Here is a 13,273-nt window from a genome sequence, read left to right as displayed (position 1 = left end):
TCACTTTTCACTGTGTAACTGAACATGGTTCACTGTTACTGAACAATTACCAATTAAAAGTTTACCTTTTCAATTATAGAGAAATATTAAGCGTAAAGATCACATTGACTATCAGAAAGAACGAGTCGCGTCAACCCTGGATCGTCTGGCACGCCATGTTGAAGTAGAGAAGCAGCAAAAAGAAGAGAAAAATAAAGCCTTTAAGGTATTGGATGTGTTCTGTTTCAGTAGAATTGCCTGATACAGGTGTTGTACTCATGAGTGTGTTTATTTTCATTATTAAGTAAATAAAAAGATGGGTGAGCCAGACCTGGAACTAGCAACTAGAGATTTTTGCTTCTGAGACATTGTTTGAAACACAATACGGACTTTGTCTCTTCTGTGGATTTTAACTGATGAATTTGCTAGTCCTACTGCAGTTCCTGAGGGAAAAAAATAACCTAACATAATGCAAACCAACGGAGAAGGCTTCTCTTGTTTGATGCTATGATCCCTCTGCGTTATATACAATTATTCTAGTTAAATAATTGAAAGATAACAGTTATCACAAACCACCATGCAGCAAACCTAGTTATTTACCTGCTCTTGTCTGAGAATTTTGGGAAGTAGTTTGCCAGGTTAACTCTCTGTATCAGGTAATGTTTTGTAAGGGGGTAAAATTTTCTGTATATATCACATAATTTTGAAGTTGATTCCTATTAGCTGTGTTATGCAGCCACTTGAAAGCCATAGATTTTTTTTTTTTATTACAAACTGGGAGGTGTAGTCAATAGGGCTGAGCGTAGGGCTGCCGTCAGCAGGACCCGGACAGTTTGAAGGAACCTCATGAAATTCAACCAGGGACAAATGCAAATCCAGTATTCATGGAACATGTTGACTTTCCAGGCTAATTTTTGAACACTGTTAATGGCTTTTAAAGTCACATGATTATACTGTATTTCCAGCTTGTTATAGTCTACAATAGCTACGTAACTGTACTATTATACAACAGAGTAAAAGACTGTTAAATGTACTCCAAGATAGCCTTGAAGTCCAGAGGCTACATCCCTCTCCTGTCTCCTCCACTTAGAATTTGATGATCTGTTAATGTCTCCACATACATCTTTTGAACTGTAAAGCTATGCAGCTTTTAAAGTAGTCAGAGAATGAAAGCTAAAATATCCTTCTGTTAGTGATAAATATTTTCCTGCCCAGAGGCGTCTCCTTACACCTCATCAGGTAGTGAAATCTGCAGAATTAAAATGACTCTTCAAAATTAAACTGCCCTTTCTTAGCTGTTGCAGTGGAACAAACGGACTCTTTGGTTGGACTCATTATTTAATATCTGTTTCTTTTTATAATCTTACCTTAAAAATCTCATATGTGCTTCAGGAACTTCAGTAGGTGCAGCAAAAGTAAATTAATTGACATGAGCTGTGGCTTTTTGGTTGCAAAACTTAGTACCAATTTTTTTAATTTACTTTTTTATTCGTGTTGCGTTCCTTCTTTATTGTGTTATATAGAAGTTAGTCATGTTGTATGACTTCTATTTTATCCTCCCTTAGCTTTGTAGAGACCCACATGTAACTTCTGGTGTGCGTACTTAATCTTAAGTTATTTTTACTTAAATTTGATCGCGTCTTGCCTGATGTGTTTTCCTTTTCAGGAGAAAGTTGATTCCCAATATGCTCATGGATTGCAAGAACTAGAATTTATTCGGGAACACAGTGACACAGAAGCTGCAAGATTGTGTGTGGACCAGTGGTTAAAAATGCCAGGTAAGAATAGGAAGCTTAGGAGACATATCACTGAAACTTAGTCCCACGTTGCAGAACAGGACATCTGAGAGTTCTTTGAGCTGACGTTGAGCTTGCAGGTGCTTCTTATGCATAACCAAATCTTACAATATTAACTTCGCTAGAATGTGGCATCTGAAAGTTCTTACACGCTAATTTCCACAAAAGCTATTCTGATGTTTTGCTACTTAGAAAATTTAATATATAAAGCCTAAAAACCACTAAGGCAATGTTAAATACTTTTATAAGCAAAGTTGCTAGAAGGAAAAATATTACTATAAAACTGTTACTCAGGAAAATATCTACATCAGTAAGTATAATTTTAGGAAGTTCAGTCGATTTAATGTATTGTCTGGAGGACCTGGAGGAAGGGCATCATAATGTTTGTAAAGTCATTCTCCTGGGTATTCGAGGGACAGATTCTTCAGCCTTACCACAGTAGGAGTGAGTAGCAATATATTGTTAGCTTTTTTTTTTTTAAGAATCAATATAACTTTGTAAAATCATAAAGGTTGGAAAAGACCTCTAAGATCAAGTCCATCCGTTAGCCAAACACCACCATGCCTACTAAACCATGTCCTGAAGGACCACGTCCACACGTTTTTGAACACCTCCAAGGATGATGACTCCACCACTTCCCTGAGCTGTCTCCTCCAATGCTTCACCACTCTTTCAGTAAAGAAATTTTTCCTAATATCTAATCCTAACCTCCCCTGGCACAACATGAGGCCGTTTCCCCTCATCTTATTGCTTGTTACGTGGGAGAAAAGAACAGCACCCGTCTTGCTATGACCTCCTTTCAGGTAGCTGTAGAGAGCAATAAGGTCTCCCCTCAGTCTCCTCTTTTCTCCAGACTAAACAACCCCAGTTCCCTCAGCTGCTTCTAATACTGCTTGTGCTCCAGCACCTTCACTAGCTTTATTACTCTTCTCTGGACACGCCTCAGCCCCTCAATGTCCCCCTTGTATTGAGGGGCCCAAAACTGAACACAGTATTTGAGGTGCAGCCTTACTAGTGCCAAGTGTGGGAGCATGATCACTTCCCTACTCCTGCTGGCCACGGCATTTTTGATACAAGCCAGGATACTGTTGGCCTTCTTGGCCACCTGGGCGCATTCCTGGCTCGTGTTCAGCCCACCCCCAACCCCAAGTCCTTTTTCTGCTGAGCAGCTTTCCAGCCACACTTCCCCAAGCCTGTAGCATTGCATGTGGTTGTTGTGACCAAAGTGCAGGACCTGGCACTTGACCTCGTTAAACCTCCTACAATTGGCTTCAGACAATTAATCCAGCCAGTTTTTAAATGCTTGTATGTTATTTTGGTTGTTTCCTTAAGCCTCTATAATTCAGATTCTGGTTAAGTGCTTTGTTTGCTACACAGGTCTCAAACCAGGCACCATTAACAGTGGAAAAAGGGGTATTCCTAAGAGGGGAAGTCAGACGCCAGTCAACAGCAGTCCCATATCTTGTCCTGTGATGCATTGTAACAGAGAGTTTGATAATAGACATCTTCTCCTAGGTCACCTTCAAAGGTAAGGAGATAGTGCAAGAAATATTAATAAAGGAATATGCCCTAGCTTAGGACATCAGCGTCAAGTCTAGTTTAATCTGCCTGTGCTGGCAAAATTCCGTTTTGAAAGCAGACTAATATGTTACAGATGTTATAGAGATGGGTGTCATGAATTTCCTGGTTGTTTTTTCTTGGGGAAGAGGGGTTTGGTTTGTTGTGGTTTTTGTTTTTTTTTTCCAGTCAGAATTGATTTCTTCCTTGTGTTGAGTGTTTTTTAATACCTGGGTTTTTTTGAGAAACAAGATTTCTGTTCTCCAGTTCTGTTATTTCTTCATCTAAACTTGAAAAAGAGCAAAAGGCTGATGTATGCAACTTGGTGGTGTGATAAAAAAAATACACCTAATGAAGGGAAAGAGGAGCAAAGAGTAGAATTCACAGCTAATCACTGCTAATCAGCACTCGCAGGGTCTGAGGTCAATTCTTACTGCCTTTTAACTGGTGAATGTGGTGTGGTAAGGTGGTAAGGAGAGAAGCTGAGAGGAGTGTTGTAGATTAACCCTGGTATGCAGCTCAGTCCCACACAGCTGTTGACTTGCTCCCTGCAGTGGGATGGGGAAAAGTATCAGAAGAGGGTAAAAGTGAGAAAACTCTGGGCTGAGATAAAAACGCTTTAATCAGTAAAGCAAAAGCTGCGCACTCTAGTAAAGCAAAATGAGGAATTCCTACTGGTGAGCAGTGTTATCACGCACAACAGTTTATTGGGAAGAGAAACAACATCACTCTAAACATCCTCCCCTTCTTCCCCCAGCTTTATATGCTGACCATGATGTCATACAGTGAGGAACATCCCTTTGGTCAGTTGGGGTCAGCTGTCCCAGCTCTGTCCCTTCCCACCCTCAGCCTGTTCGCTGGTGGGATAGCCTGAAAAAACAGAGAAGACCTTGAGGCTGTGCAAGCATGACTCAGTAATACCTAAAACATCCCTATGATATCAACAGTGTTGTTCATAAATCCAAAACACAGTGCAACACAAGCTGCTACAAAGAAAATTAACTCTGTCCAAGCTGGAACTAATGCACAGAGGTAAAGATAAATACATTTTTAAAATCCCTCTGTAGTTGTTCTTGCTCTTACAAGCAATATGGTTCCCCTGCAAAGTTGTCATTATAACAGGCAAGCTGCAGGGAGAATCACTTCTGTACAGGTACTTCAACAGATACAGTGAATGATAGGTGAAGCGAGGAATTTTAGAGTTGAGGTTGATTTGATCGGTTTTTCTCCAACAGCTTGGAGAAAAGACACGATTTTTCCCATTAAAAAAACATTTTGGCTATTCAGAGGGGGCTGGTTTGTTAATTATTTCTTCCTCTCCAGGTTTGATCACTCTCCTTGTGACCCAACAATCACGTTACATGGACCCCCAAATAACGCTGTTGCCTGTGTGATATGCTGCAAAAGATTTTCAACCTCTCAGCAGTACAATGATCATCTATTATCTAAGGCAAGATCATAAGGATAAGTAACTCGCCTGACCAAACCTAGTAGAGGGATTTTCAAAACATAATGTTATGCACTGATATCTTTTTACTTTTTCTTTTAACCCTTTCCCTCCTCTCCTTTCTTTTAGTTTTCAAGATTGTTTTTCTTATTTTGCTGTGTTTCAAATATCTGGTATTTCCTGAAAGTGCTTCCATTAGATCTGGCAATTACATTGTGATTTCCAGTGTACTTTTGAGAGACCTTAGTTCTGTCTTGAACTTCTTGTCCCTCGGTGGGTGCAGTCAAAAGGTCTTCCCTTCTTCTGCATCTCCAAAACTATGAAAGATGAAGGCAAGACGTTAGAATTAAATAAGTGGCAGTAAACAGAACAGCAGGAAAGAAGACGAGCAAAAGAGGCAACAGGAGAAAATAAACTTTCGTGATTCAAAAGCAACTGTTTCTTCTGTGTTTCCAGTCTCTCTGATAGATGTATTTACTGCTACTCGATATTTAACCTACAAAAGGGAAAATGATAACCTAGCATTTGTGTTTTGATTTGAATATAAGCTAACAATCTTTGCTTCTTTTGTTGTTGCTCCTCCCTACTTCCACTGTTTGGGGTTTTTGGGTTGTTTCTTTTTTGGTAATGCTTTCTTTCCTTTCTGTTCATAACTTACCGCTATAAAACCCCAGTTCGATAACAGATGCTCAGGTGTTACCTTCAGGGTACGTTGTTTTATTTAAGCAGTCTGGTGCTGAACTGGATAATGGAGAACAATTTCAAAGTTTGGTGTTTTAGTAACAAATGTTGTGTACTCACCTACTCTCCAGAATGTGTGTTAAATCTAGGGGAAGTTTTAGGTACACTGAAAATTGAGCTGCTTTCAGCTGGTAGTAGTAACTTCTGATGCATAGTCATATCTGAGAAGCTTGAAAGATTGCATCATAGTTTGCCCCTGTTCTTTTTCCATTGCTTCCAAGTTGTGCCTGTGATGCGTATCCAGGGCCATTAGCATGAGTTACAAGCAAGTTTGGTGAAAGCGGGTGGCTCTTGCAGCAGGCCAGAAGATGGGATTATTTCGCATGGAAAGGCAGGGAGATAATCCTAAACAATGCGGTGGAAGAAAGCGTAAGCATGTCATGAAGGTTATTTGAGTGATGTAAGAAAGGAGTAAGCAAAAATGTCAGAAGCAAAACTAAAGGATTTTTGCCCTGAAGGCAGAGATCTGAAGTGGATATAGAAGTCAAAGTGATTGGATGAGCTGACTTTGATAAAAGTCACAGGTCCGTCAGGCTACTCTAAGGAGCAGCATTTTGAGAAGTTGGCGATTAGCAAGATAGGGAAGAAATGACATGAGGAAAAACGTGTTTTAGTGACAGAAGGAGCATTTTCTGAGAGCGTGGGTGAAGAGACTGTAGAAGAATTGATGGAGCCATAGTCCCCAGGGAAGGTGGTTGCTCCCAGCAGTACAAGAAGGGAATGGAAGAGTTTCCAGTGTAGTAAGGATGAGCAGCTGAGTTTGATGGCAATTTCTGTGTCTCAAGCTGAAATGCAGAGGGCTACGCTCTAGGTAAATGTAGATGTGGTGGCTGAAAACCTAAAAGTGAAAATATTGCCACAGAAGGGAGAGAGGAATAGAAGGACGTGAGGAGAACTGGAACTGGTCTCTTGCCTTCATATTTTTCCTAACTAGATCGTGTTCTCTTCCAGATCAATGAAAATGACGGACATAAAAAAGATCTCCCTCCACAGCATATTCAGTGTTTTGCATGCCCAAACTGCTTCCTCCTTTTCACCAAGAGAGACGAATGCTTGCAGCATATGTCAGGGAAGAACCACTTCCTCCAGGTTTCTAAATTGAGTGGTATGTCATTTCTAAGTGTACTGCTTTTCATTCCAGATTGAAGTCTATGATTGAAATACTTGCATTTTTCTGCAGTGGAAAAGAGCTTAAGGTTTTTAAGTTTGTTTTTAATGAATTCTTTTTTTTGTTCAGGGTCTTAAATGTGACACAGCTCTGTAAGAGGAGATGCTTTGACATTCATGTTTTGATGTAGAAATGGTTAGCTGAAACTGTGCTGCTATTCTGATGCCCAGCACTGGCCACATTGCCACAGAAGGCTAAAATACTGTTCATGTCGTGAGCTGGTAACATCCTGGACCATACTTCCTAGATTCCACAGAAGATATTTGATCATGGTCTTGATCAAAGACCAATCATATCTCTACTGACGCTTCAGCTTTGCATAAGCAATAGGCATTAAAGAATTTACTTGAGGTAGATGGCAGAAGCGGATGAGATATAGGTGGAGTTGACTTATTCAAGAAGCTGCTGTGTTTTTGATAGTGTAGCTATCAGGATGAGCCTGTGTGGCCAAAGGGATTGGTGTAGGTATTTCTCATCTTTGTAACAGTATCTTCTACTTTTTGCCCTCTCCTGGAGAGGCTGCAGGAAGTGTGCAGTCGAGATAGACTTTGATGAAGTCTTCCTGCAAGTTGGGTCAGTACTGTCATCTTCATGGAAGTGACAATCAGTTGCAAGGTTCTGAATTCTCTCATGTATTGCAAATCTAATTTACTTTTATTCTCAAACAGGTTATTAATTCTGAATGTGCTGACTGTAGATGCCTTTAAAATCAGGCCATAGGTTTTAAAGGTTACTGGTGACCTATTGCTTTGAAAAGATTAAAGCACAAAAAAGTGTGTTCTTTAGAAATGGCTAATGCTTTGCTTGGAAGAAAAAAAATAAATTCTCCATTTTTTCCTTTGGATTGGTAAATCTTCATGATCAGTATTATCAGCATGGTCTGTAAGATCTGGCAGTGAAGTTAGTTGAAAGGTATAACCTCAAATTACTGCCTGCTGGTCATCAGATCTTACTAAACAGAAAATTAAAATAGAATTTGCTTCTTAAGATGCAGAACATTAACAGCAATATATACTTAATAAGCCATTTCCCATTCTCTTTTCGATAGAATTTTTTTTTTCTGCTGGTACTTGGAGCAACACACATATGGCATGTGTACTTGGAGCAACAGAAAGTCCTGCACCTAAAATTTTAAGGAGAATTAGCACTGAGGAGGGGAAAGAGAGAGATGGTCAGAGTATGTGGGAACTTGCTAAATGAATTGCATACTTTTTTTTTTTTAAACACAGTATGGCTTTAAAAAAAAGTATATTTAGTAAGAGTAGACAGGAAGTCTTGACCTTCTCCTCCATCTGTTGCCACCTAAGAGAGATCTGACCTGACCTTGCAGAAGGAGGAAAAGGGAAGTAGAATCAGTCACTGAGTATTAAAAAGCCAGATGCAAACAGATTAAGGTGTGAGATTGTTACGGAAGTTTAAAAAAAAATTAAGGCAGTTTCACTTAAAGCTTCCATTGCACAATTACTGTGACTCTGCTGACACATGGTAACTTGCTTTCTGAACCCTGGGACAAGTACAGTTGTAACTTGTGACATTTGAGAGCTAAAATACTATGAAAGAACTCTTTAATGTATAGTTACACTTTCTGCCATTCCATGTTATAGATGAAATGAAGGCTGACCTTCCTCTACCTTTCCCATCGTATGCAAAGAACCTTCTGATATCTCTGTGCAAAGAGGTCCCCTTCCAAGTGAAGTGTATATCCTGCTACCAGATACTTCGCTCACATATGGAACTAACAGCTCATTTCAGGTTTGTGAGACGGCTGTCTGTATAATGTGAACACCTGTAGATTGATATCAGGTAGGCAGACATGTCCTTAGTGGTTCTAGTGGATTTCAGGGCATCTGAGACCATCTGAATATTAACTTGCTGAGAACTACCGACCTGTCAGCCTCACCTCTGTGCCTGGGAAGATCATGGAACAGATCCTCCTAGAAGCTCTGCTAAAGCACATGGAGGACATGGAGGTGATTAATGGCAGCCAGCACGGCTTCACCAGGGGCAAATCCTGTCTGACCAAATTAGTGGCTTTCTATGATGGGGTAACCACAGCAGTGGACACGGGTAAACCAGCGAATGTGATCTGTCTGGGCTTCTGTAAAGCCTTTGACATGATCCCCCACAACATCCTTCTCTCTGTGTGCGCTCACAGCCCAGAAGGCCAACGGTGTCCTGGGCTGCATCAAAAGCAGCGTGGCCAGCAGGTCAAGGGAGGGGATTCTTCCCCTCTGTTCCTCTCTTGTGAGACCTCATCTGGAGTCTGTGTCCAGTTCTGGAATCCGCAACATAAGAAGGATATAGAACTGCTAGAAGGGGTCCAGAGGAGGGCTACAAGGATGATCCGAGGGCTGGAGCACCTTCCCATATGAGGACAGGCTGAGAGAGTTGGGGTTGTTCAGCTTAGTGAAGAGAAGGTTCTGAGGAGATTTTATAGCAGTACCTGAAAGGAGCCTACAAGAAAGCTATAGAGGGATTATTCATAAAGGCTTGTGGTGATAGGACAAGGAGGAATGGATATAAACTGGAGAGGGGCAGATTTAGACTAGACTTTAGGAAGAATTTCTTCACCATGAGTGGTGAGGCACTGGCCTGGGTTGCCCAGGGAAGCTGTGGCTGCCCCATCCCTGGAGGTGTTCAAGGCCAGGTTGGATGGGCCTTGGGTAACCTGATCTAGTGGGATGTTCTTGCCCATGGCAGGGGGGGTGGAACTGGATGATCTTTAAAGTCCTTTCCAACCCTAACTATTCTATGATTCTAAAGTATAAAAAACCTGCTCCCTTTCCATACCTTTTACCCTGCCTTACCCCACTCAGTTTGCTGCAAATGCTGAATGATGCCTGTATCCGTTTTGTTACTTTCTGTAACAGGACAACAGAACTTGGTCTTTGTTCCACTGTTTCTAAGTTGGCAGCATAAGTGTAAGTGCTAGTTTTGGAAATTAGCACCTAAATTTCTTACGAAGTGCAGAGACTACATAGGCATTGCATGTTTTTTTGACGTGCAGTTGGTTTGGCACAAAAATAAGTGCCTTTTCAAACCATAAACAGTGTATCTCAGCTTAGAAGAAAATCTGTGAATCTAAATAAGAACCATTGGAGTCTACGTATTTTTACCAATAAGAAACAAGACTGTCTATTCTGGTAGCACAGAATTCTGGAATCCTGGAACTGGTAAAGCTCCGCCAGGGGAGGTTTAGGCTAGACATTAGGAAAAAATTCTTTACAGAAAGGGTCATTGGGCACTGGAACAGGCTGCCCAGGGAGGTGGTTGATTCGCCTTCCCTGGAGGTGTTTAAGGCATGGGTGGATGAGGTGCTGAGGAATATGCTTTAGTGTTTGATAGGAACGGTTGGACTCGATGATCCAGTGGGTCTCTTCCAACCTGGTTATTCTGTGATTCTGTGGTGAATTCTTTGCATACATACATGCTGAGCTGCTGGTTGCTTATGGGAAATGTTCTCTTGCGGGATGTTCTTGAGATGCTAGAAAATGTGGTAATCAATGAGAGAGAGGTCTGGTGAGTGAGCTGAGTGATATAGCATTTCGCAGACAAGTTCATGCAGCTTCAGCAAAATCGTTTGCAAGATGTGTGGTTGGTCAGGCACTGCAATAAAGAACAAGTGGTCCTTTTCGATTGGCTGGTGTTGGATGTAAACCTTGCAGTTTTTGATCCATTTTGTCGATTTCCTGGGAATACTTTTTTTTGCTGTGAGATTTTGCCAGGAATTGAGAAGTTACAGGGGATTATTCCACTTGCCAACCACCAAAGAATGACCATGACCACCTTCTGATACAGCTTTGGTTTGGAGACGCGTTTTGGTGTTTCGCCTTGGTCCAGCTACTGTGTGGAATACTGTTGGTTGTTGTAAAGCACCTGGTTTTTGTCACATGTCACAGATCAGAAAATGGGTCCTTTTTGTTGTGCAAAAGAAGTGCAGAGCAGACTTAGTAACTATTTTTTTGATTCTTGTTTGGCTCATGTAGTGGCCATTTGTTGAGCTTTTTTATTTTACATTTTGGTGCAAATGTCAAACAACTGTTGAATGGCCAACATATAGTTCTTCTGCAACCTCTTGGGTTGTTTGTGTTGATCTGCTTTGATTCTATCCCTTAGCTGGTCATCTTCTGTTACAGAAGGACCTCCAGCATCCCCCTTGTCCTCAAGGTGTTTGTGTTGCAGTATGTTTGGAACCGATGTTGGGCTGTACGTTCACTGACGATCCCCTGGCCAAATGCTTGTTAATATTGCTAGCGGTTTCTGCTGCTTTACATCCGCTTGCTCAAATTTGTTTTTTTCCCCCATCTTTAATTTGGCAGCTTAATACTGAAAAGGATAAACAATGAAACCTAAACCATCAGCCTAAGTATGCAGAGCAGGCTTCACGCTTTAAAATGGTGCACTACATGAAGACAGTTAGATAAAAGTTTAATCCAAAATGAGCATCACAGTTTAGAACAACATAAACAGCAATCATTTTTGCACTGACCCAATAACAAATGAGTTAATGTATACATAGGACACTTATTTCCATGCACGTATTGCTGTAGCAACTAGATAATATATTTTAATACATCTAAAAACATTTAAAACGTTTCATGTTACGATATAATCTCTTTTATTTATTTGGTTTTTAATCCATTCCAGAACACGCTGTCGTAATTCTGGGCCTGTGGCAGTCTCAAAGAAAAGCATCTCCCAAGTTGCAGAGATATTTAAAACCGAAGGCTACTGTGAGAACTGTGATCAGCTGTTTGCTGATAAGAATCAGATCGCGCAGCACAAACAAACCACTCAACATAATGTCAGAGCTCTTACTTCAATGGAAGAGGCCATCTTGATGTTCTGTCATATCAACCGAAAAAACCAAAATCAGTCTCATTTGTGCAACGTTGTGGATCGGTCAAGACCACTGCTTAAAAGACGTTTGACTTCGAGTGAGTCTAACGGTGAAAGTGGATCTACTCCCTCAAAACAGAAGACTGATTTGAAAGATAAAAGTGAAGATCACGTAGCAAACAAAAGGCAAGGTGGTGCTTGCAAAGTAAAAGCCTGGTTTTGTGAATGCCTTCAAAAGTTTTTCACGGAAGAGTCAGTAGAAAAGCACATTTTAGCAGCCAACAGGATCTGTCACAAGTGTGCTGTGTGTGGGAAGCTTGCGGAAAACTCGAGCATTATTCGCCTGCATATGAGTCGATTCCATGGGGGAGCACACTTGACTAATTTTCTTCTCTGGTGCCGAGCGTGCTCTGTAGATCTCAGAGAAGAGGATATTATGGCACACGTGACTGAATGTCATGGTGGGCATAGTTACTATTGTGAGCGAGAAGCTCTAGAAGATGAGCCTATGGCATCTGTTTCTGACGCAGCGTGCGTTTCTGCAGGCGAAGGGGTAGACGGCATTCCTAGTCCTATAGAACTCTCCCCCGAACAAAGTCCTGTTCTGGGAAAATGGCAGTGCCGCATTTGTGAGGAGATGTTTGAATCTGAAGAGACTGTTAAACAGCATTGCGCGTCCTTAGAAAGCCACGCGTTTCACAGATACTGCTGTGGCTTATGCAGAAATCACTTTCGGAAAGTAGGAACGCTCCAGCGGCACTTTCAAGAGCATCACAACCAGGAGATACAGATTAAATACTTCTGTGGCCTTTGTGGTAATCTCTTCTTTGACACAGAAGAAGAATTTCTAATCCATTATGAGGAGATTCATAGCAGGGACTATGCATTTGTGCCTGAACAGATGGAAGTATCAATAAAACAAGAAGAGGACTTCCTCCCAGTAGAAAATGGAGACCGTTTAAACTGTGGTTGCCGGACAAGTTATATCTCCAAGGTAAACAAAAAGAACGATTATGTGAATTGTCAGAAAGCCATGCTGCAAAAAGGAAACTTATGGTTTCGATGCTGCTTCTGCTCTGCAACTGCACAGAATTTTGCTGATTTGAACCGTCATCTCGCCAGTCACACGTCAGTGAAACATAAGAAAGAAATATATGTTGTTAGATGTGCTGCATGCAACAAAAACTTCAACGATCTCCAGGGTGCACACGAGCATTATCACATGAAACACTGCTTTTTGCAGAAACCTGATCTCTCAAATTTTGCATCACAATCAGAAAATACGGTATTCAAGTTCTCAGCCAGTGGGGCTAGTGTGGACAGAAAACCTCACAAGCTAAAATTCCCACCATCTCCATCCAAGACGCGGGGAGGACCACTGTCACCTCTGCAAGGACCAGTACAGGGAAAGAAAGAGAAAAAAGAAAACTCGGCACGCTCTGAAGAACATGATGAAGGTTTGTAGAAAGTTGAGGGGTTTTAGCGTTAGAGAAAGATTACTGTCTTTAACATGCTCTGTTTCAATGTCAGTGCAAGTATACCATTTACCTACATCCAGTCTATAAATCAGCTCAGAATTTTGTTTGTTACTTCTCAAAGCTGCATTTTGACCACCCTCATCATGAAGAATTTCCTCTCAATGTCTAATCTAAATCTTCCCCTCTCCAATTTAAAGCCATCCCCCCCTCGTGCTATCACTCCAGGCCCTTGGAAGAAGTCCCTCCCAAGCTTTCCTGTAGCCCCATC

General features: G+C 41.2%; 1 protein-coding gene across 1 annotated transcript in view; it reads left to right on the top strand.

Annotated features, from left to right (window-relative positions):
- ZNF451 (zinc finger protein 451) overlaps nucleotides 1-13,273 on the top strand; it is a 40,031-nt gene that overhangs the window by 6,324 nt on the left and 20,434 nt on the right. The window contains exons 4-10 of the mRNA XM_069851448.1: nucleotides 80-205; nucleotides 1,646-1,757; nucleotides 3,153-3,303; nucleotides 4,656-4,782; nucleotides 6,472-6,625; nucleotides 8,293-8,440; nucleotides 11,336-12,984. Of these exons, the coding sequence (XP_069707549.1) occupies nucleotides 80-205; nucleotides 1,646-1,757; nucleotides 3,153-3,303; nucleotides 4,656-4,782; nucleotides 6,472-6,625; nucleotides 8,293-8,440; nucleotides 11,336-12,984 (2,467 nt within the window). The remainder of the gene's footprint in view (nucleotides 1-79; nucleotides 206-1,645; nucleotides 1,758-3,152; nucleotides 3,304-4,655; nucleotides 4,783-6,471; nucleotides 6,626-8,292; nucleotides 8,441-11,335; nucleotides 12,985-13,273) is intronic.

Source organism: Phaenicophaeus curvirostris, chromosome 2 (genome assembly GCF_032191515.1).
Source record: "Phaenicophaeus curvirostris isolate KB17595 chromosome 2, BPBGC_Pcur_1.0, whole genome shotgun sequence".
Classification (NCBI taxonomy): domain Eukaryota; kingdom Metazoa; phylum Chordata; class Aves; order Cuculiformes; family Cuculidae; genus Phaenicophaeus; species Phaenicophaeus curvirostris.
Note: the sequence above shows the minus strand (reverse complement) of the source record. Positions and strands in the feature narration are given on the sequence as shown.